This window comes from Theropithecus gelada, chromosome 19 (assembly GCF_003255815.1).
Source record: "Theropithecus gelada isolate Dixy chromosome 19, Tgel_1.0, whole genome shotgun sequence".
Lineage (NCBI taxonomy): Eukaryota > Metazoa > Chordata > Mammalia > Primates > Cercopithecidae > Theropithecus > Theropithecus gelada.
Window position 1 is genome coordinate 44302176 of NC_037687.1, and position 23666 is coordinate 44325841.

The window sequence follows — 23666 nt, forward strand, 5'->3', positions numbered from 1 at the left end:
CAGGAAAAAAAGAATAAAAGAGTAAAATATAAAGCAACAAGATAATTCTAGGTCAGTGCTGTCTAACAGGACTTTTTTTCAATGATAGAAATTTCTATAATCTACTTGGTCCAATATGCTGGCCACCAGCGAAACATGGCTATTGGCTCTTGAAATGTGGCTAGTGCACCTGAAGAACTCAACCTATTTTTTTTGTTTAATTATAGTTGAATTTAATTTGCCACATGTATTACTGGCTACTATACTGGAAAGCACAGTTCTAGGTGGTGAAAAAACAGAATGAAATAGGAGCATCAGGCTGGATGTGGTGGGAGGCAGAGGTTGCAGTGAGCTGAGATCCTGCCACTGCACTCCAGCCTGGGTGACAAGAGCAAAACTCTGTCTCAAAAAAAAAAAAAAAAAAAAAGAAGTTAAATTATTGTAAGCTAAGGGCAATTTATTATTGCAGAAAGAAAAATGTTTATAAATTTAGTGTAGCCTAAGTATAGTGTTTGTAAAGTCTATGGTGGTGTGCAGTAATGGCCTAGGACTTCACATTCACTCACCCCTCACTCAGTGACTCATCAGAGCAAATTGCAGTCCTGCAAGCTCCGTTCATCATAAGTGCCCTGTACAGATGTTGTATTAGTCCATTTTCCCACTGCTGATAAAGACATACTCAAGACTGGGTAATTTATAGAGAAGAGGTTTAATAGACTCCCAGTTCCATGTGGCTGGAGAGGCCTCACAATCATGGTGGAACATGAAAGGCACGTCTTACATGGTGGCAGAAAAGGGAGAATGTGTGCAGGGGAACTCCTCTTTATTAAACCGTCAGATCTTATGAGACTTATTCACTATCACAGAACAGCACGGGAAAGACCTGCTCCCATGATTCAATTACCTCTCACTGGGTATCTCCCACGACACATGGGAATTGTGGGAACTACAAGATGAGATTTGGGTGGAGACACGGCCAAATCATATCAGATGTGTACCACTTTGATCTTTTATACTGTATTTTTACTGTACCTTTTCTATGTTCAGATATGTTTAGACATACAAATACTTACCATTGTGTTAAAAATTGCCTACAGTATTCAGTACAGTAAGATGCTGTGCAGGTTTGTAGCCTGGGAGCAATAGGCCATACCATATAGCCTAGGTGTGCAGTAGGCTGTCCATTTAGGTTTGTGTAAGTACATGCTATGATGTTCAAACAATGATGACATCACCTAACAATGCATTTCTCAGAACTTATCCCCATTGAGTGACTGGATTTCTCAGAACTTATCCCCATTGAGCGACTGGATTAAAGCAATGAGTGACTGGATTTAAAATCCAAACTGAGCATTTTTCAGACTGAAAGGGGAGTTCTGAAGAACTTGCTAGGACCAGACCTAACTGGAAGCACCGGCAAACCAAGAGGTAGTGCTTACTGGAGAACAGGGATGGTTTAGGGAGACAGAAGACAACAGGGGTTGTGTGCGGTGGCTCACGCCTGTAATCCCAGCACTTCAGGAAACCAAGGCGGGTGAATTACTTGAGGTCAGGAGTTTGAGACCAGCCTAGCCAACATGGTGAAACCCTGTCTCTACTAAAAATACAAAAATTAGCTGGGCATGGTGGTGCAGGCCTGTGGTCCCAGCTACTCAAGAGGCTAAGGTGGGAGGATCCCAACCTGGGAGGCTGCTGTGAGCTGAGATCACACCACTGCACTCCAGCCTGGGTGACAGAGCAAGACTCTGTCTCAAAAAAAAAAAAAAAAAAAAAAAAAAAAGCAGCCAACAGGATACTTTGAGGGTGTTATAGGGCCAGCAAGGGTATTATGGGGTCAGTGGGGGCATTGCAGAGTTATTTTCCTACAAGAAAGGCCAAGTTCACTGTGGGTTGAGTGTTCCCAGCACATTCCTATTGATGGGGTTGATTCTATCGGTCCCCATTCCTTGGCGTCTGCCGATCCTTCTCAGTCCTTCTGCAGACCCCGCCCCTCCCTCCACTGGGGTTCATGCCTGTGTGACTAATCTCTGGAGCCCAGAGGTCAAGGTCATGGAGACGACCATCTACAAGATGCCCTTAAGTGTTCCTGTGAATGACTGCCTGCGTCTCTGCATCTTTTTCGTCTTTTGTTTCTTCTTGCTGGGAATTGCCACTGTGTCATCCTGCTTGGTGGGTGGGGACTGACCCTCCGTCCCCCACAGTGAAACATCCCCCGCCCCATCTTGTACCCCTTTCCACGGGTGCCTCAGAAGCTTCCCCTCTTCTCTAGTTACCAGCCCCAACCCCTTCTCCATCCCACCCTTCCTACTGCCCTGGGACTTGTCCTCACTTTGTTCACAGTCCTGCCAACCCCACTTCTTCCCAAGGTCTCCCAGCATGCCCTCCTACCTGGGCATGCCCAGGACCCCCCGCACTGTCTTCCTGCATTGCCTCCTCCTCTCCTCTGCCGAATCCTCCCTCCCCCAACCCTGATCATGGCCTTCAGTTTCACTCCAGGTGGCCCTTCGGCAATTTCACCCCTTCTTAGAAAATTTCACCCCCATCAGCCTGTCTTCACTTCCATAGGCACGGATAGTGAGCCGTTTGGAAAACAACGTCAGTACAAAGAGAAATTGCAAGCTGGCTTTGGGCTTCAGCATCAGGGCCATCATTCTGAGCTTGTTAATGATCCTGCAGGTTCTTGTGACAGCAGACAGCCCAGAAGCAGGAGACCCATGAGCCAGAAGCCCTCTTGTAATTGCCCTGTACCCTTCACAGTTCCAGGCACCACAAGGCCTCCTTGCTCCCCTGGGAACTTTTGAGCTTGGATTTGGACATCAGCACCCTGCCCTTGCCCCGTCCCATGGCAGAAGTCTCTCCACCAGTACTTTTTTTTTTTTTTTTTTTTTGAGCTGGAGTCTCACTCTGTCGCCCAGGCTGGAGTGCAGTGGCACAATCTTGGCTCACTGCCACCTCCGCCTCCCAGGTTCCAGTGATTCTCCTGCCTCAGCCTCCCGAGTAGCTGGGACTACTACAGGTATGTGCCACCATGCCTGGCTAATTTTTGTATTTTTAGTAGAGACAAGGTTTCACCATATTGGCCAGGCTAGTCTCGAACTCCTGACCTCAGGTGATCTGCCCTCCTCAGCCTCCCAAAGTGCTGGGATTACAGGTGTGAGCTACTGCGCCCGGCCCTGAATATGATTTTTTAAGATCCCAGAGTGAGGACGGCCTGGAAATTTCCTGAAGAAGTGAAGGGCTCTGCATCCAGCCCAGGACGGCTGACCTTTCCAATCTGCACAAAGATGGGAGAGGAACAGAATGCAGGGGCCTGGCTGCCAGCTTAGCTGGGCTGGGGGCCAACTCCTTGACTCCTTGACAATTTTTTCAATTCTGACCACCTGCCCCTGCACCTGGCCTGGAGAGGAGGGAGAAGCAAGGTCCCTGCATGCCCAGCCCCTTGCTTTCATCCCCCCAGGGTTGAGGGGGCGGGGTGACCTGCTCAGGAGGTGAAAGGCATTGCTGGGCCCATTATCTTATCAGGGAGACGCAAACACTGTACCCAAAGTCACGGTCACAGTGACTCCTGTCACTCGGCAAACACTCCCCGAGGCCAGCTCGGGCCGGGCAATGCAGGGCACACAGTAGTGACTGAGACATCCTGGGCCCTGCCCTCATGGATCTGGAGGGGGAGATGAAATGTCACCAAAACATGACAGCCCAGAGTGGTCAGGGCTGTGATGGAGGAATTATGGGGTCAGACTTGTCAGGACTGGGATGGGGGAAGCACAGGCAGGGAGGTAGGGGCTGTGATGGGGAGGCCCAGGGGTCGGTGGAAGCCCAGGGAGGTGCCTGACCCAGCCTGGTGGGATGTCCAAGGCTTCCTGGAGGAAGGATCATCTGTGCTTAACAGGAAAGGTGAGGAGGGGTTGAACATGGGGAGGAGGTAGGGTGCACGCTTCAGGTACAGGAAATTGCATGTGCCGAGGTTTTGAAATGATCGCTTGGAAAAGCAGAAGGCCTGGGCGGGCAGGATCCCAAAGCATGAAAGGGAAAAGTGGAACATGGGAAGGAAGAGGATTAGCCAGGGGTCTGATTTCATCAAGGTTTACAGGGTGCTGGGTCCCTAAGAGTGTGTATGGCCGCAATTCTAGGACGCTATTGTTCAAATTCCCCTTCAAACCCATGTAATGTTCACCATCCACCTTTTTTTTTTTTAGACGGAGTTTCGTTCTATCACCCAGGCTGGAGTGCAGCGGTGTGATCTTGGTTCACTGTAACCTCTGCCTCCTGGATTCAAGAGCTTCTCCTGTCTCAGCCTCCTCAGTTGCTGGGACTACAGGCGCCCACAAATTTTTGTATTTTCACTTGGCAAATTTTTTTTTTTTGGAGACACAGTCTTGCTCTGTCGCCCAGACTGGAGTGCAATGGCGCAATCTTGGCTCACTGCAATCTCCACCTCCCGGGTTCAAGCGATTCTCCTGCCTCAGCCTCCCGAGTAGCTGGGATTACAGGCATGTGCCACCATGTCCAGCTGATTTTTGTCTTTTTAGTAGAGACGGGGTTTCACCCTGTTGTTCAGGCTGGTCCTGAACTCCTGACCTCGTGATCCACCCGCCTTGGCCTCCCAAAGTGCTGGGATTACAGGCATGAGCCACTGCGCCCGGCCAAATTTTTGTATTTTTAGTAGAGACAGGGTTTCACCATGCTGGCCAGGCTGCTCTCGAACTCCTGACCTCCAGTGATCTGCCAGCCTCGGCCTCCCAGTGCTGGGATTACAGGCATGAGCCACCGCTCCTGGCCCACCATCCATTTAATAGTCTGTCCTCTGCCCCTTCTTTCGCAAGAAAAGAAAAATTTTTTCAATTCTGACCGCTAATTGTTCTCAAAAAAGTTTCCAACGTTCTATGCGCCCCAGGCTCAGAGAAACTTGCTCTACTGTGGACCGTGTCACGCTTGCAACATTCTTGTGAGAAGTTTCTTTGCCCCTGAGTTGTGCTAGAGGCTGTCCACCTGCCTGAAATGGCATCGTGTGGTCCACCCAGGCTTCATTCCAGGGTGCCAAAGACTTGGAACACTTCCCAACTTATCCAGATCCTGCCTGTGGACTAAGGCCTCTGTGTTCACCTCCCAGAGACAGGGGTTAGTATTGCTTAGACACACGGTGAAATAATAAATTGCACAAGCAAAGACCCTCCCCACAAAAACACAGAACTTGCGTACCATCTGAAGACTACAAAATCAAGGGAGTAGGTAAAAGTAGTTATCCATGAACCCAGCTGAGCAGCGGACGGTCAGAATGGACAAAAGTGGCTGGGTGTGGTGGCTCATGCCTGTTATCCCAGTATTTTTGGAGGCCGAGGCGGGTGAATTACTTGAGGTAAGGAGTTGGAAACCAGCCTGACCAACATGCAAAACCCCATCTCTACTAAAAATACAGAAATTAGCTGGGCGTGGTGGCACCCGCCTGCAGTCCCAGCTACTTGGGAGGCTGAGGCAGGAGAATCGCTTGAACCCAGGAGGTGCAACCCAGGTTGCAGTGATCCAAGATCGTACCACTTCAGCCTGGGCGACAGACCAAGACCCCGTCTCAAAAAAAAAAAAAAAAAAAAAAAAAAGAGGATAAGGCCTTGGGGCTGGCACAGGCATCCACTTTAAGGGGTTGGGTGTGGGAGGTCTGGAGTCTTAGGGGAAGTGCTGGGGGCTCAGGCAAGGGTTGTATTTCAATTACTTTAACCACCAGGGCAGCTGGGTGCCAGCCCTGGCTGTGGCACTGTTTTGAGTAGAAAGTAAAGATGGCATAGAATGGTTTCCTGATCACTCCCTAAGGCTCTTGAGACCCCTCCCCACCATGTCCACCCTGCTCTAGACAAGTTACAGACTTGTCTAGAAATGGGGCATTGCCTGACACGGTGATGTTCTGGGGCGGGAGGTTGGGGGGACACACATCCCTTCTGTGTTCCTGCCAAAAGCACACAACCCGAACCTAATCATGAAGAACCAGCAGCAAACCCACACCAAGCGAAGTCTACAAAATCACTGACTCATACTCTTCCAAAACGCCAAGGTCATGAAAGATAAGGAAAGACGGAGGAATCGTCACGCAATGGAGGAAGCCAAGGAGACACAGCAACAGAATGTGAGGTGTGGTCCCGGACTGGATCATGCACTAGGAAAAGGACATTAGTGGGAAAACTGGGGAAATTCAAATAAATCCTCTAAATCACGGGTGTCCAATCTTTTGGCTTCCCTGGGCCACATTGGAAAAGAATTGTCCTGGGTCACACATAAAATACATTAACACTATCGCTAGCTGATGAGCTAAAAAAAAAAACAAAAAACGCAAACAAATCTCATAATGTTTTAAGCAAGTTTACGAATTTGTATTGGGTAGCATTCAAAGCAGTCCTGGGCCACGTGTGGCCCGCAGGCCATGGGTAGGACAAGCTTGCTCTAAATTATTTACTAGTGTTTGATTAATGTTAATTTCCTGAGTTTGATCATTAGACTGGGATTATGTAAGGGAATGTCCTTATTCATAGAAGACACATGCCTAAGTATGGATAAAGGGGATCCTGTCTTCAACTTGCTCTCAAATGATTCAGCCAAAAATTTAAAGAATTCTGGCCAGGCACGGTGGCTCATGCCTGTAATCCCAGCACTTTGAGAGGCCGAGGCGGGTGGATCACTTGAGACCAGGAGTTCGAGACCAGCCTGGCCAACATGGTGAAACCCCATCTCTACTAAAAATACAGAAATTAGCCGGGCATGGTGGCGGGTGCCTGTAATTCCAGCTGCTCGGGAGGCTGAGACACAAGAATCGCTTGAATCCAAGAGACAGAGGTTGCAGTGAGCAACCAAAAAAACAATTCTATCTATCAGTCATCTATCATTTATCATTTATGTATCCATCTATTTGTCTAACATCTATTATCTATTTTTTTTTTTTTTTTGAGACAGTCTCACTCTGTCACCTAGGCTGGAGTGCAGTGGCACAATCTTGGCTCACTGCAACTTCCATCTCCCAGGTTCAAGTGATTCTCCTGCCTCGGCCTCCCAAGTAGCTGGGATTACAGGTGCGCACCACCATGCTCAGCTAATTTTTGTATTTTTAGTAGAGACAGGGTTTCACCGTGTTGGCCAGGCTGGTCTCAAACTCCTGACATCAGGTGATCCATCCGCCTCGGCCTTCCAGAGTGCTAGGATTACAAATGTGAGCCATGGTGCCTGGCCCAGTCCTCCTTCTAATGAACACCAAACAAATAAAAAGGAGACACAGTGTCGGGTTGGAGTAAGAGGTGTAGATACAGTGGGGTAAAGGAACAGAACACAGTAGGATGCAGTATTACAGAGTGGACTCTCTGAAGAGGTGACATTTGAGCTGAGACCTGAAGGAGGTGAGAAAGCCAGTGCAGACATCTAAGGAAGGGGGCCCAGGCAGAAGGAGCTGTAAGTGCTAAGGTCCTGAAGCAGGAATGACCTTGGTCTGTGCAAAGTGCAGCAGTGAGGCCAGTGCCCCTGGAAACCTAGTAGCGATGGAGGCAGGACAGGTGACCAGGGCCAGATCTTGCAGGAAGGAGTGCAGAGTTTATTCTGAGTGGGAAGGGAAGGCTTTGGAGGGTTGTAAGCAGAGGGGGTGACACAAGCTGTCTAACACGGCTCAGAGCTGACGGGTGCCCAGTGAGCGGGCAGATTCACTGCAAAGACAGTGTGCGGCCCCACACCACCTCCTCTTTGGAGGTTTCTTCTAGCAGGCTGGGGATGACCAGCCATGTGGGTGCGGGGAGGAGCTCCGGCTGCCCAGCAGCTTTGAGTTTCCCAGGTGACCTGCCCCAGCGGAGAAGGACATTGCCAGCGCAGTTATCTTATCAGGTGCACTCTCACCTGCTCCTGGAGACATGCCCACCCCTTAACATACCAAGGTCCCCACCATTCCACTGGCCCAGCCCCTCACTGCTACCCATGGAGGTCCCTACCTGAGGGATGAGGAGGGAGTCCCCAGGCTTCCTGGCATCTGTCACCAAACACCAAGCTCAAGTCAAGACCCTCGGACACATCCTTTCCCCATGTTGCACCTTGGTTTCCCCATCTGGGGTAGGGACAGGGAATGCTTGAGAGCTGTAAAGCCTCTAGCTGGATATGTGAGTCCCTCTGAGCCTCAGTTTCCCCCTCTGCACAACAGGAATGATAGTGCCGCCTGCACAGGGGTTTTTTGCAAAGACCCGTGAGGTCACACGTGCAGAACATGGCATGTGTACGGTGCTGCTGTGGTGAAGTTCGGGTTTTTCCATTGATGGTGCCATACAAGAGCCAGGCTCTGGGGTCAGGCCTGGGCTGGAACCCTGTCCCTATTTCTTAGATGTTGAAATCTTCTGCAAAGTCCCTGGTGGGGGCTAAGAAGAGAACATCGCTTTACAGGGCTGCTATTAGATGCTAAGGAAACCATTCGAGTGACACACAGAGCATACCCAGCCCACAGTGAATAGTCTGAGTTCAGTAAACGTTCAGCCACCATAGAGAGTGTTGTAAGCACCGCAGGGTGTGGTGGCTTCTGCCTGTAATTCCAGCACTTTGGGAGGCTAAGGCGGGTGGTTCATCTGAGGTCAGGAGTTTGAGACCAGCCTGGCCAACATGGTGAAACCTTGTCTCTACTAAAAGTACAAAAATTAGCCAGGTGTGGTGGTGCGTGCCTGTAATCCCAGCTACTCAGGAGGCTGAGGCAGGAGAATCGCTCGAACCCAGGAGGCAGAGGTTGCAGTGAGCCGAGATTGCGCCATTGCACTCCAGCCTGGGTGACAGAGCGAGACTCAATCTCAAAAAAAAAAAAAGAAGTGTGGGAGTACCCTCCTCTTCCATGCTTCTTCAGGCATGTGCTATTTAGACTGAAAGAGGACACTCTGCAGCCAGCCGATCTGGTTCTCACTCCATTATATCCTAGCCTGTGACGGAGCCATATGAGAGTGACTCAACCCCTCCATGCCTCAGTTTCCCCATCTGTAAGGGGTCTTGTCGCCTCAAAGGGTTATTGGAAGGTTAAATAAGTTAGCACACGGAAGCCCTCAGCACAATGCCCATAGGAGCAAACCTTGTGTTTGCTCTTCTTGTTGCTGAGGTTGTTCCCAGGGGCTCCCTGATCTCAGGGCAGGTTGACATGGGGGGATCTGGGCAGGGGGAGCAGCCCAGGAGGGAATGCCTGAGGCACCCAGGCCTAGAGGTCACCCCAAGGAGCCCTGTAATCAGCTGTGGTCGGGCGGTTCTGCTCCACCCCCCCGCCCTCCCCGGGTATATCAGGACTGGTCCGGGCCCAGGCTCTGTCGGGTGGGAGCACAGGCACCAGGCACCATGGGGAAGGCCGTGAGTGGGGCCCAGGGGTCCGGGGTGTGGTGGGGACAGGGGTTGCAGTGGAATCTGAGGCCTCCCTCCCTCCATGCCATCCATCCCCAGGAGAACTACGAGCTCTACTCGGTGGAGCTGGGTCCTGGCCCTGGCGGGGACATGGCTGCCAAGATGAGCAAGAAGAAGAAGGCGGGCGGCGGGGGTGGCAAGAGGAAGGAGAAGCTGGAGAACATGAAGAAGGAGATGGAGATTGTGAGCTCTGGCTGGGGAGGGGCGGGAGCTGGAGGGTGGGCTGGTAATCAGGCAAGTGGGTGGGGAGGGGGCCAGGAGAGCCCAGAACAAGCATCCTGCCCCACCCCACCACACAGAATGACCACCAGCTGTCAGTGGCGGAGCTGGAACAGAAATACCAGACCAGTGCCACCAAGGTGAGCTGGAGACTGGGAGGGTACAGAGAGGGGAGGGGGAGAGAGGGAGGGAGAGGGAGATGGAAGGAGGGAGATGGAGAGAGAGAGAGAGAGAGGGAGATGGAAAGAGGGAGAGAGGGAAAGGGAGAGATGAAGAGACGAAGATATGGAGAGATGGAGAGAGGGAGCGGGGAGAGGGAGAGGGAAAGAGAGAGATGGAGAGAGGGAGGGAGAGAGGGAGAGGGAGAGAGAGGGAGAGGCAAAGGGAGAGATGGAGAGAGGAAGATATGGAGAGAGGGAGAGAGGGAAGGAGGGAGGGAGGGAAGGAAGGAGGGAAGGAGATGGAGAGGGGAGAAAGAGGGAGAGAGGGAGAGAAGGAAAGAGACAGGGAGGGAGATGGAGAGAGGGAGAGAGAGGGAGAGGGAGAGAAGGGAGAAAGCATTAGAGAGAAAGGGTTAGACACAGAGATGGAGAGAGGAATAGATGAAAAGAGATAGCAACACAGAAAAGGCAGAGACAAATACGGAGAGAGCAGCAGGAGAGAGACACACAGAAAGGTGAGTGAGGAGAGACAGACAAAGGGAGAGATGAAGGAGGGAGGGAGAGACGGGGTGGGGGCAGGAATCAAGAGACAAAGAGATGAGAAGGAGCAGGACAGACCGAGCTGGGGAAGTGAAACCGAGGCAGGGGGCTTCCTTCAGGGTGTGCATGTGGAGGAAAGTCCCCAGCACTGCCTCGCCCTACCCCTCTGTCCCAGGGCCTGTCTGCGAGCCTGGCTGCCGAGCTGCTGCTGCGGGACGGGCCCAACGCGCTGCGGCCACCACGGGGCACCCCAGAGTATGTCAAGTTCGCAAGGCAGCTGGCTGGGGGCCTGCAGTGCCTCATGTGGGTGGCTGCCGCCATCTGCCTCATCGCCTTTGCCATCCAGGCCAGTGAGGGGGACCTCACCACCGACGACAATGTGAGTCATGTTGCGGGGGCAGGCTCGGGACATGGGGACCTGGGAATGCAGTACACTGAGAATGGGACTTGGGACAAGAGGGGCAGAGGAGGATGGGGATAGAGGAACACGAAAGGCAGTCTCAAGACAGGGGTCACGGCAGGTGGAGGACATTGGGATATGGATGGGGCAGACCTAAGGACACAGGGACACTGGGGTGAATCTCGGGTATGGGGACATAGGTGGGGGCATAAAGAGTATGGCAATGCAATACGTAAGAGATGGGACTTGGAGGCCGGGCGCATGGTTCACGCCTGTAATCCCAGCACTTTGGGAGGCTGAGGCAGGCAGATCACCTGAGGTCAGGAGTTTGAGACCAGCCTGGCCAACATGGCAAAACCCCGTCTCTACTAAAATTACAAAAATTAGTCGGGCATGGTGGAGGGCACCTGTAATCCCAGTTACTCGGGAGGCTGAGGCAGGATAATCATTTTTTTTTTTTTTTGAGACGGAGTCTTGCTCTGTCACCCAGGCTGGAGTACAGTGACCGGATCTCAGCTGACTGCAAGCTCCGCCTCCTGGGTTCCCACCATTCTCCTGCTTCAGCCTCCCGAGTAGCTGGGACTACAGGCGCCCACCACCTCACTCGGCTACTTTTTTGTATTTTTTAGTAGAGACGGGGTTTCACCGTGTTAGCCAGGATGGTCTCGATCTCCTGACCTCGTGATCCGCCCGTCTCGGCCTCCCAAAGTGCTGGGATTACAGGCTAGAGCCACCACTCCCGGCCTTGGAGAATCATTTGAACCCGGGAGGTGGAGGTTGCAGTGAGCCGAGACCGTGCCACTGCCACTCCAGCCTGGGTGACAGAGTGAGACTACATCTTAAAAAAAAAAAAACAGAGATGGGACTTGGAAGCAGAGGACATGCAGTGCAGACACAGGACAGACTGGGGCATGCAGAACAGGAGACCCTGGGACTCAGACATGGGACACCATGGCAGGGATACAAGCCTCAGGACACAGCACATGGAGAAACACAAAACATGAGACATAGAAGCACAGAGACAGAGAGAAAATGGAGGTGCAAGGCAAGGGACATTGGACATATGGCAGAGATCAGGGCAAGGGACATGGGGACTCAGGGACATGTGACATTGGACAGAGGCTCGAAAAGTCATGGCTGTGGGACACAGGATGGGCACTTGGAGATACGCAGACATGGGAGACACGGGACACAGTGACTGGGGAGCTGGAACACGGGGGCCATGGCCACGGAGGACACAAACCATGACATACAAGGTCTGCAGCACATGCAGGGATGGGGATGTGAGGATGCAGGGACAAGGGGGCCCAGAGGACACAAAGGTGGCAGCAGATTATGGAAAACCCAGGATGTGAAACTGGAGACACGGGGAATACAGGCCATGGGGACAGGAGGAGACATGGGACAGTGGACATGGGGAATGCAAGGCTTGGGGACACAGGAGAAGGGAATGTGTCAGACCAAGGCACACAGCGATATGGGGCACAAGTCACAGATATGGGGACACGGAAGATTGAGGATTCAGGGCCAGAGGATATGAAATATACACAGGAACCCAAGACACTGAGAAGACAGGGCAGGCCGAGTGTGGGGTATGAGGGACGTAGGAAGGGGGCTAAAGGCTACAGGGAATGGTGCATGAGCTTCCTAGTAGGCGGGGAAAAGCATGGGGAAAACCAAGAACACCAGAGCCCCAGGGAGCAGGCGGGTGGCCTCAGGTAGGCAGCTTCCAGCCCCTCTGAATAACCCCAGCCCTGTCCCTGTCCCCAGCTGTACCTGGCAATCGCTCTCATTGCTGTGGTTGTCGTCACCGGCTGCTTTGGCTACTACCAGGAATTCAAGAGCACCAATATCATCGCCAGCTTTAAGAACCTTGTGCCACAGGTGGGTTCCCCAGCACCCAGCCACTCCAGATCCCAGAGACTCCAGACTGCTCGGGTAGCCTCCTCCCATCAGGCTCAACCTGCCCCTCATCCGTGGCTTCCATCTTTCCCCATGGGTCCCAGTTCTCTCCATCCTCTACCTCCCCATGTGCAGCAGCTCCCACCCCCTCAAAGTCCACCTCAACTTTGGCATCCCTGCCCCACAGCAAGCCACTGTCATCCGCGATGGAGACAAGTTCCAGATCAACGCTGACCAGCTGGTGGTGGGCGACCTGGTGGAGATGAAAGGCGGGGACAGAGTGCCCGCCGACATCCGCATCCTGGCGGCCCAGGGCTGCAAGGTGGACAACTCCTCACTGACGGGGGAGTCCGAGCCGCAGACCCGCTCACCCGAGTGCACGCACGAGAGCCCCTTGGAGACCCGCAACATCGCCTTCTTCTCCACCATGTGCCTTGAGGGTCTGTCTATTGGGCCTGCCTGCCCAGTAACTGCTGCCTCCACCGGTCCCTCTCCTGCTACCTTCTAGGACAGGGGGCTTCTGCCTCCCTGTCTTTCCCCCGCATGACTGCCACCTCCCCGGGGCACACTGCTTCTCTGTCTCCCACTGTCGCTCCCTTCTCCCCAGGTCACATCCTCCACTGGTGGTGACTGACTGTCCGTCAGCTCACACGGCAGTGCACACCCCACTGCTGCCCCCTATGCCTGAGTCACTCCTTGGCCCCCCTGCAGGCACCGCGCAGGGCCTGGTGGTGAACACAGGCGACCGCACCATCATTGGGCGTATCGCGTCGCTCGCGTCGGGGGTGGAAAACGAGAAGACGCCCATCGCTATCGAGATCGAGCATTTTGTGGACATCATTGCGGGCCTGGCCATTCTCTTCGGTGCTACGTTTTTTATCGTGGCCATGTGCATTGGCTACACCTTCCTGCGGGCCATGGTCTTCTTCATGGCCATCGTGGTGGCCTATGTGCCTGAGGGGCTGCTGGCCACTGTCACAGTGAGTGCGGGCAGGTGGGAATGCAGGGAGCTGAGGGGCCTACCCAACCATCTGTTCTTTCCTCCACACTTCCCCCATCACCTCCCTGCCTGTCCATCTGTTCACTCAGCTCCCATCCACTCTCCCACCTTCCCATCATCCACTCATTCAGCAAGTGCATCCTGATGCAAGCCTGCCACACATGGAGGGTACAGAGACGATGAGGCCAGGTCCTTAACTGGAAGAGGCTGAGGTCCTGTGCAGGCAGCCAGCATGTCACAGGACCTTCCACAGTCAGCACCCAGCCCCAGACCAGCCCCCGGGAAGGGGCGGGGAAGGTTCTTCTTCTCATTTTGATTGTGTGAAGAGAATTTTCAGAACCTCAGCTGGGACAGCTCAGAGAGGGGCCTGGCTACTGTATCTGGGCAGACTGGGGAAGGAGTCCCAAACAAAGCACAGGCTCAACAAAAGCTGGGGCCAAGAAACAAACACCTGGTTTTTGCAGAAGCACGTTGCACACGCAATCCCGCGGCTGGGGTAAAGCCTTCTAGGTTCTGTGAGGTGGGGAAGAGGACTGGAAGCAAGGGTGGATCCCCAGCCTGCGGTGCTCACCCCTTCCCCAGGTCTGCCTGTCCCTGACAGCCAAGCGCCTGGCCAGTAAGAACTGCGTGGTCAAGAACCTGGAGGCGGTGGAGACATTGGGCTCCACCTCAGTGATCTGCTCAGACAAGACAGGGACTCTCACTCAGAACCGCATGACTGTGTCCCATCTGTGGTTTGACAACCACATCCACACAGCTGACACCACAGAAGACCAGTCAGGTGTGGGGCAGGGAGGGCACAGGCGCCAGGGCAGGATCTGGTGGATGGTGGAGACCTGAAGGGGGCTAGGGAGGTAGTGAGGGCTTTGTACGAAGGCAGGGCGGCTCGGCTCCAGGTCTCAAAGGAGACTCGCTACTGGGTCTAGAGGGAAGGGTCATCCTGGGGTTGGGTCCCTCAGGGTTGGGTGGAACCCAATCCCACCCAGGTCTGGGGAGGGGGCCCGCGACATGAGCCTAGGAGGAGGGGGCTCTGTTCTGGTCCGGGAGAGCCGCCATGCGGGACCCAGCCTGGACGCCTGGTCTGCAGGGCAGACGTTTGACCAGTCCTCGGAGACGTGGCGGGCGCTGTGCCGGGTGCTCACCCTGTGCAACCGCGCTGCCTTCAAGTCCGGCCAGGATGCAGTGCCCGTGCCCAAGGTGAGAGCCAGGGGGCCTCCAGGGAATCCCGGGAGGCAAGTGTAGCCGGCTTCGCCCCTGACACCGGTGCCCGCTTCCAGCGCATCGTGATCGGAGACGCGTCGGAGACGGCGCTGCTCAAGTTCTCGGAGCTGACGCTGGGCAACGCCATGGGCTACCGCGACCGCTTCCCAAAAGTCTGCGAGATCCCCTTCAACTCCACCAACAAGTTCCAGGTGCGCAGCCGGCCCCGCCCACGGCCTGGTCGCGCATCTCGGGCCCCGCCCCAGGCCACACCCACATCAGGCGGGCCACGCGGGGCTTCGCTCCCAGTTTCCTCTCTCCGCAGCCAAACCCCACCCCATCTCCCGCTCTGCCTATGGCCCCGCCCACCAGAGGCAAGGTCCCTCTCACCACCCAGCCCCGCCCACAGCTTCTCCTCGGCTGGACTCTCCATGAGGAGCACCTCGCTCTCTAAATCCCGCCCCCAGCCCGCAACTCCGCACCCTAATTCTGTTCATTCCCTGCGCCCAGGACCCCAAATATGCGCCTAGCCCCCTCTTAAAGCTCACCTTCTACCAAGGACCTCTCTACACAAGGCCCCCATCTTTCACCTTTACCCTTCCCCGCAGCTCTCAGACCCCGCACCAAGCTCTCGGCCCCGCCCCTCTCCTCAGCCCCGCCCTGTTCCTCCGCCCATATCCCCGCCCCTCCCCGCCCACAGCTGTCCATCCATACGCTGGAGGACCCGCGGGACCCGCGACACTTGCTGGTGATGAAGGGCGCCCCCGAGCGCGTGCTGGAGCGCTGCAGCTCCATCCTTATCAAGGGCCAGGAACTGCCGCTGGACGAGCAGTGGCGCGAGGCCTTCCAGACCGCCTACCTCAGCCTGGGAGGCCTGGGCGAACGCGTGCTCGGTGAGATCCCTGGGCAGGGGAGGAGACTGTAGGTGGGAGGAGGAGCTAGCACAGACCCTGCCCACCCCGCCAGGCCGAGCCCTGACCGTCTGCATCCCTGGCTGCTGGCTGATCTGTCCCAGTCCACAGCCTCACCCTTGACTTTCCTTGTACCAGTCCTGACCCCTGTCTGTCCTCACTTTCTACCTTGACCCCAGTCCTCACCTGGACTTTTCATCCTTATCCTGACCTCTGATCTCTCCCAATTTTTGTCCTGACGCCTTAAACTTCCCTGCCTCTACCCTAGAAAACAGATCTGTGGTCCAGTTCTGGGCCTTTTACTTGCTGTGTGACCTCTGGCAAGAAATGTCCCCTCTCTGAGCCTCAGTTTCCTCATCTGTAAGATGAGAATGGGCCTCAAGGGTGGTTGTGAGGGTAGATTCAGATAATGTGAGTGAAGGGGTTAGCACAGGGTCAGGCATTCATAGATGTTTGGTGCAAGGGGCCTGGTTATTTTACTCATTTCCTGGCCCTGCTAAGGAAGGGTCTGCCCAGGGCTCCTCCCTGACTTCCCTGTTTCCGGCCAGGCTTTTGCCAGCTCTACCTGAATGAGAAGGACTACCCGCCCGGCTATGCCTTCGATGTGGAGGACATGAACTTTCCATCTAGCGGCCTCTGCTTTGCGGGACTTGTATCCATGATTGACCCACCCCGGGCCACCGTCCCTGATGCTGTGCTCAAGTGTCGCACGGCAGGCATCCGGGTATGCCACTGTGGGGAGGAACAAATGGGGTGAGGACAGAAGATGGCAGCAGGATTTGGGTTGAAGAACCCCATGACAAACCTACCTGAAACTGGCTTGAGCAAAAATGCACTGGTTTATGATACTGAAAAATTCTGGGGAATTAAGCTTCAAGTATAGCTGGATCCAGGAGCTCAGGGTCATTAGGAATTTTCCTTTCTCCATGTCTCAGCTCTGCTCTTCACTCTGCTGGCTTTATTTGCAAGCACTCCCTCCACTTGGGGACACACACACCCCTGCTCAAGCAGCTCGAACTTAACTCCCACCTGTTTAGCCACCCCATAAAAAGAGAGTGCCTCTTTTTCAGTAGCACCAGATGGGGTCACTCATTCATCCCTGAGCCAGTCACTGTGGCTGGGGGATGGAAGACCTTGATTGGCCAGATCTGGGCTTTCTTGCCCAGTCTTAGCCAGGGACTTCACTGCAACCGATGGTCTAGGGGAGAGGAGTGGTTCCCCAAACACAAAACAAGGGTGGGAAACCCAAGGCCAGGCAGGCAGTGCCCAAGCCCTTCCTATGTCTCTAAGGCCCTGTTAGATCAGGGCCTTGTTACCTTTCTAAGCTCGTTCCTTAGCCCTCTTTGCTTGTTCACTCCTCTGCGGTTATGCTGTCCTCCCTGCTGTCCTCCGACAGTTTGGGCCTGTCCTCACCTCAGGGCCTTTGCACCTGCTGTTCCCTCTCCCGGGAGCACTCTTCCCCCAGCTTTCCATGTGGCCAACTCTCTCGCCTCTTACAGGTCTCTGCTCAGATGTCACCTTCTCAATAAGCCCTTCCCTGGGTACACTTAAAATCGAGTCACCATTTTCTCCACCAAGCTTAATATGTTTTTCCCACCTTGTAACATACTATATAATTCATTTTCTGTCACCCGCACTAGAATGTCAGCTCCTCAAGGACGGGGATTTTTGTCTCTTTTGTCTCTGCTATATCCCAGACATGTAGCAGGTGGTCACGCTTGGTCAAGTAAATGAACACGTGTATCAGCAGATGTCTCCCAGGGAGGACGGGGGATTGGGCTGATCTGAAGGGGTCAGGGATCCGCTGGTTCCACCTACAGGTGATCATGGTGACGGGTGACCACCCTATCACCGCCAAGGCCATTGCAGCCAGTGTGGGCATCATCTCGGAAGGCAGTGAGACGGTGGAGGACATCGCTGCCCGCCTCCGTGTGCCCGTGGACCAGGTTAATCGCAAGTAAGCCCCCCCCCAGACCTCTCGGGGTTCTCCCCACATCTGGCACAGACTAAGGGCCCAGTGAGGTCTTCCCATCTCCTCCCTAGGGACGCCCGTGCCTGTGTGATCAATGGCATGCAGCTGAAGGACATGGACCCATCGGAGCTGGTCGAAGCCCTGCGCACCCACCCCGAGATGGTGTTTGCGCGCACCAGCCCCCAGCAGAAGCTGGTGATCGTGGAGAGCTGCCAGCGGCTGGTGAGCCCTGCTGATGAGGGCGGGCAGGCGGGCAGAGGGGCGGGGCTGGTCCTGGGCCGGCCTCTCACTGACCACCCGCCCACCCGCCTGCACCCGCTGCCTGCAGGGTGCGATTGTGGCCGTCACAGGGGATGGTGTGAATGACTCCCCAGCTCTGAAGAAGGCAGACATCGGAGTAGCCATGGGCATCGCTGGCTCGGATGCTGCCAAAAATGCAGCTGACATGATCCTGCTGGATGACAACTTCGCCTCCATTGTGACAGGCGTGGAGCAGGGTCCGGGCCAGGCCAGGGAGGGGGTAGGCGGTGTGGGCACAGGAGGGAGAGGGCTGTGAGGAGGCTGAGGTGCCTGCCCGACCCCACAGGTCGACTGATCTTTGACAACCTGAAGAAGTCTATTGCCTACACGTTGACCAAGAACATCCCGGAGCTGACGCCCTACCTCATCTACATCACCGTCAGCGTGCCCCTGCCCCTCGGGTGCATCACCATCCTCTTCATCGAACTCTGCACTGACATTGTGAGTCCATAGCCCAGGGTACCCATCCACAGGGTGCCCAGAGACACTTGCCCACAGATGGACAGGAGGGACAGAGACCACCACAGACACTCTTGGGCACAGAGTGACAGACAAGACCTGTGTGTGCAATGACAGCCAGTGCAGGACACACGGGTGGCAGGCAGGTGGACAGACCTAAATGGACAGACCTACAGCCATGCATACACAGGCGGACATTCAGGTAGGCCCGGGCCGACATGCACACACGGGGACTCAGATACAGATACGCAGACAGAGATGGAAACAGAACAGGTATCTAGCCTAACCTGATCACAGACACGTGCCCCTAAACAGACATGGACAAATAAATGCCCTCAGATAGACCCCATGGCAGACAGACGGAAAAGAGCCACAGATACAGTCATGAATGCAGACAGAGGTATGGCTGGGTTGACAGGTATTTATTTGGTAACATTTACATAGTGCTTTTTCTGGGCCAGACACACAATCATTTCCTTAATATTGTACTCCTAACCACGCTATGAGATGAGTTTTGTTACTATCACCCCTACTTTACTGATGAGCTCATCGAGGCATAGACAAGTAGAGTGGCTTGTCCTAGGTCACTGGGCAAATAAGTGGCCTGGCTGTGCCTTGAGTCCGGGCAGTCACAGGTCCCACGGCCTGTGATCGCGGTCAGTATGCTCTGCTGCCACTCTAGGCACAAGCAGATAAGGGGGCACAGTGACACTAAGAGACTGAAGATACACAGAGATAGGGAGTAACGTAGAAACGCACAAAAGCAGAGACAGTCACAAGAGAATTACACCGGAGACAGGGACGGAGAAACAGAGTGAGGAACAGAAAAAGAGAGAGAGGGAGACAGAGGGAGAAGATAAAAGCAGATGTTCTTATGAAGATGGACACCAGGATGCCAACACCCAGGGGTCAGTGGGGCCCAGGCTGTCCAGGCTGGTATGGCTGTGCCATCCCTGCAGGTCCTGCCTGCTAACCTCAGTCCTGTTCCTGCCCACAAGTGGGGGAAGGGGGACCCGGAGTGGAGGGCACAGGGGCCCAGCCAAACCCTCAGTCCTAGTTCCTTCCACTCCTGGCCAGTTCCCATCTGTGTCCCTGGCGTATGAAAAAGCCGAGAGTGACATCATGCACCTGCGTCCACGCAACCCAAAGCGCGACAGATTGGTCAACGAGCCTCTGGCTGCCTACTCCTACTTCCAGATTGGTGGGTGCCCATGGGCCAGGGAGCCTGGAGGTGGGGGGCTCTGCGCTGGGCTGCTCGCCTGCCCCAGGCTCTGCCTTGGGCTCTGGCTGGTTCTGGACCTCGGTGTCTGCATTTGGTCCTGGGTCTCCATTGTCCTCCATGTCTCTGTCTGTGACGATCTCTCTGGTTCCACTGTGTCCCTGCTCTGTCTCTGACCTTGCTCTCCATGACCCTGTCATTGCCTATTTCTGTCTTTTTGGGTCCTGGATGTGTCTTTTTCTGTCTGTCCCTGCTTCTGTCTCTCTCTGCCTCTGTGTCTCTTTCTGTTTCTGCGTCCCTGTCTCTGTGTCCTTGACCTTCTTTGTGTATCTGTGTCCCTGTCTCTTCATGTCCTTGTCTCTCTTCCTGTGTCTGTGTGTCCTTGACCTTTGTGTATCTGTGTCCCTGTCTCTCCATGTCCCTCTCTTCCCATGTCCCTGTCTCTGTGTCCATCTCTGTCTCCCTGTGTCCCCTTGCCTCTCTCCAGGTGCCATTCAGTCCTTTGCTGGCTTCACTGACTACTTCACGGCCATGGCCCAGGAGGGCTGGTTCCCACTGCTGTGCGTGGGGCTGCGGGCGCAGTGGGAGGACCACCACCTACAAGATCTGCAGGACAGCTACGGCCAGGAGTGGGTGAGCCTCGCCCCATCCCTCCCATCCCTGGGCTCCCTCCTTCCCAGGGCCACTTGCCTTATGTGCAGCCCACTTGTTCCTCCACATGTGACTGAGTTCAGCCACAGTATCCTGGACACCCAGACTCCCTGCCAGTTCTGGGGGCCAGGACCTTTCCCACCATCTCCAGCTGCAAACTCCTGCTTCTGATGATGGCAACTGCAGATGGGTGTCTCTGCCCTGACACTAATGCATCATCTCAGATGTGGAACCAGGCCTCTAGTCTGCTATTTTCCCTACAGCATCACTTCACAGGGTATTTGCACATGTGGCCCATTTTAATGAAGGTGTGGAGCACAGTGAGGCTAGATTTGGCCAGCAGATGTGTTTAGTTCAGCTGTAGAGTTCCATACAGATGAGGATATTTCCCTTAAACATTTTCTGTCATGGTTAAGATAGACATTGAAGCCAGACCGCTTGGACTCATGGTCTGGTACTGCTCCTCACAAGCTGTGTAACCCTGGGCAGGTTGCTTTGCCTCGCTGTGCCTGTTTTTTCACCTGCAAAGTGGAGAGAATACCAAAGTCTACCTCAGTGGTTTTCAGTTTGTTCCCAGACCAGCAGCATCAGCATCACCTGGGAACCTGTTTGAAACGCAAATTCTCAGGCTCTATCCCAGCCCTCTGGGAGCCCTTGCGGGGATTCTCATGCATGTTCAAGTTCCAGCACCACTGATCTACCTCCTAGGGTTACCCAGAGGATTAAATGAGCTAATGCACGTGCAACACTGGAGCAGTCGGGGATCCCCACAGTTAGCTGGTATTAGAAGGAGCTGTGTTGCCAGGCATGGTGGCGCATGCTTGTAATTCCAGCTACTTGGGAGGCTAAGGCAGGAGAATCTCCTGAACCTGGGATTTGGAGGTTGCAGTGAGCTAAGATCGCACCAGTGCACTCCAGCCTGGGTGATACAGCGAGACTCCATCTCAGGAAAAAAAAAAAAAAAAAAAAAAGAAGTAGCTGTGTTGAAGAAATGGGCTGCATAGTGGCTGCCCCCTTTAAATGGGGCACGTGCCCTCTGTTCCCCAAAGGCCTGCGGTGCCTGCCTCACCTATGTTTGCCATCCGCCTGGCCCCTGGAGTCACTGGACTTTGCAGATCCCATCTGAGGATTTCAATTCCCCTTTCCCAGGCCCTTTCTTTTGGGTGCCTCCCCACTTCCACTATGAAAGCAGTCGGCCCAGCCTACTGTTTTCCCGGGCACTGTCATCTAAGCTCTGCTAGGCTGAGGTTTCTGGGCCCCAGTCTGGGGTCCTGCATACCTGACAGACTCTGCCTCTCGCCTTCCCCCCACCTCCCACCCTCTGATGCAAGGCAGAGAGAGCATTTAGGGGTTCACGGCCCTGGGACCCTATGCCCGGTGGGCTGCAGAGGCTCTCCGCCGGGACTCAGGCTGGACTCAGGCTGTTTCCGTTTGCCCCTGGCCTGCAGACATTCGGGCAGCGCCTGTACCAGCAGTACACCTGCTATACCGTGTTCTTCATCAGCATCGAGGTGTGCCAGATCGCCGATGTCCTCATCCGCAAGACGCGCCGCCTCTCTGCCTTCCAGCAAGGCTTCTTCAGGTGTCCCTGGCGGGCCCCATTCCTGCCCTCCAACCCCTGGTCCCAACTCCCATCAGATCCTGACTGTGGTTTAGAACAGCCGGCAAATGCTAGCGGGTGCCGGTGCCAGACGCTGACATGCCAAAAAACTTTTCTAACTGATCAACAGCTCCTCCCAATGGCCCCCTCATTTCACTAAAGGGGTGGTGCTGAGAGGCCCTGGCCACTCCAGTATTCAGTGTGTAGAACACCTCCCTGCTGCTGCTGACATCTGACCTACTTTGACCCACAGTATCCTGATTGGCATCACGTCCCCAATTCCTAATGGCCTGTCCTATCCTGCCCATCCCCAGGAATAAGATCCTGGTGATCGCCATCGTGTTCCAGGTCTGCATCGGCTGCTTCCTGTGCTACTGCCCCGGCATGCCCAACATCTTCAACTTCATGCCCATTCGGTGAGAGGCTGTGAGGGGCCAGGAGAGGGAGGGGGCTGTGGGGCACAGGCCTGGGATGGCCTTCACCTTGCCATGTGCCTTCAGGTTCCAGTGGTGGCTGGTCCCCCTGCCCTATGGCATCCTCATCTTCGTCTATGATGAGATCCGGAAGCTTGGAGTTCGCTGTTGCCCAGGGAGTGAGTGTGGAGACTGAGGGCCTGGGGGCGGGTGACTGAAACGTTTTCGAGCAGCTGCACCCACCTCTGATCCTCAACACTTGGCCTCCAAGCCCTTGACCCTCCATAGCAACCAGCACCAACCTCCGACCTCTCAGCCCCTGGCCCTGCCTAAGTGGCACCCCCAGCACTGAGTCTCCTTTCTCCCTCTCTCTCCCAGGCTGGTGGGACCAGGAACTCTACTATTAGAGGGACGGCTGCCTTCAAGCATCCCTGCAACTGCCACAGCAGGTGGGGGCAGGGCTCGTGGGAGCCTCTGGACAGCCACCAAGTCATCTGAGCAACCAAGAGTCCCAGCCCCACCAGTATCTGCTTCTGCAGCCCATGGCACCCCACATTTGGAGGGACCTGCCCACTCCCCTCCCCCATCCCCAAGTTTGCACCTCCCGGAGCAGCAGCACCTGGGCAGTCCTCTGAGCTGGCCTTGGGAAAGCCCCCACCTGCGGTGGCGGTGGGGCTCTGACAGGGAGTACAGCTGGCCGCTCCTGCAGGGTGTTTCTGTCCTCAGGACTCCAGTCCAGGCAGGAGGGCTGCCCGGGGGCCCTTCGTTAAAGACATGATTGTGTCCTGGGCGATGGTAATAAAACCAGCTCACGCTGACTGTGCTGTATCCGGTGCCAGGCACTGTCCTCAGCGTCTCTCATTAGTACTTGTGATCTTCCACAGTCCTACACATGGGGGCTGTTTATTCAGGGCTATACCTTCAGTGCCTAGGACACAGCCTGGCACACAGTAGGTGCTCAATAAACCTGCCTTGGGGGAAATGATTCCTATTTCTTTGCCCAGGGTCATGGCATCTAAAGGCAAGCTGGGCCGTGACCACAGGCACCCCCCATCACCTCTGGGCTTTCTCTGTTCTTAGCACCCTTCTCCCTCCTGGGGGCTCCCATACACAAGGGGGCCCAAGTCATTTCCACATCAAGCATCCCCCACCCCCCACCAGTGTCTCCTCTCTGAGTCTACCTGCTTACTCCTCTGTCCCAGAAATGGCCAGTTCCTGAACAACTCCTGGAGGTCCCCTCCTCACACCCCTCACCTGAAAGGTTAACCCCATCCCCCCACCTCCCACCTCTGCTGCTCCTTTCCCAGCCCCTCTGTTCACTTCTCTTCCTCTTTCTTATGTAGCTTTCTCTGGCTA

General features: G+C 54.8%; 1 protein-coding gene across 1 annotated transcript; it reads left to right on the top strand.

The window, feature by feature from the left end:
* Positions 1 to 9277: 9277 nt before the first annotated feature.
* Positions 9278 to 23138, top strand: ATP4A (ATPase H+/K+ transporting subunit alpha). Its single transcript, XM_025368444.1, has 22 exons — positions 9278 to 9312; positions 9403 to 9546; positions 9663 to 9722; positions 10459 to 10662; positions 12454 to 12567; positions 12773 to 13025; positions 13297 to 13565; positions 14168 to 14366; positions 14673 to 14782; positions 14863 to 14997; positions 15486 to 15678; positions 16245 to 16420; positions 17517 to 17653; positions 17740 to 17890; positions 17997 to 18165; positions 18255 to 18409; positions 19505 to 19628; positions 20134 to 20279; positions 21746 to 21879; positions 22212 to 22313; positions 22398 to 22489; positions 22689 to 23138. Exons 1-22 carry the CDS (start codon positions 9301 to 9303, stop codon positions 22715 to 22717), a joined length of 3108 nt encoding a protein of 1035 aa, XP_025224229.1. The 5' UTR covers positions 9278 to 9300; the 3' UTR covers positions 22718 to 23138.
* The last annotated feature ends 528 nt before the right edge of the window (positions 23139 to 23666 follow it).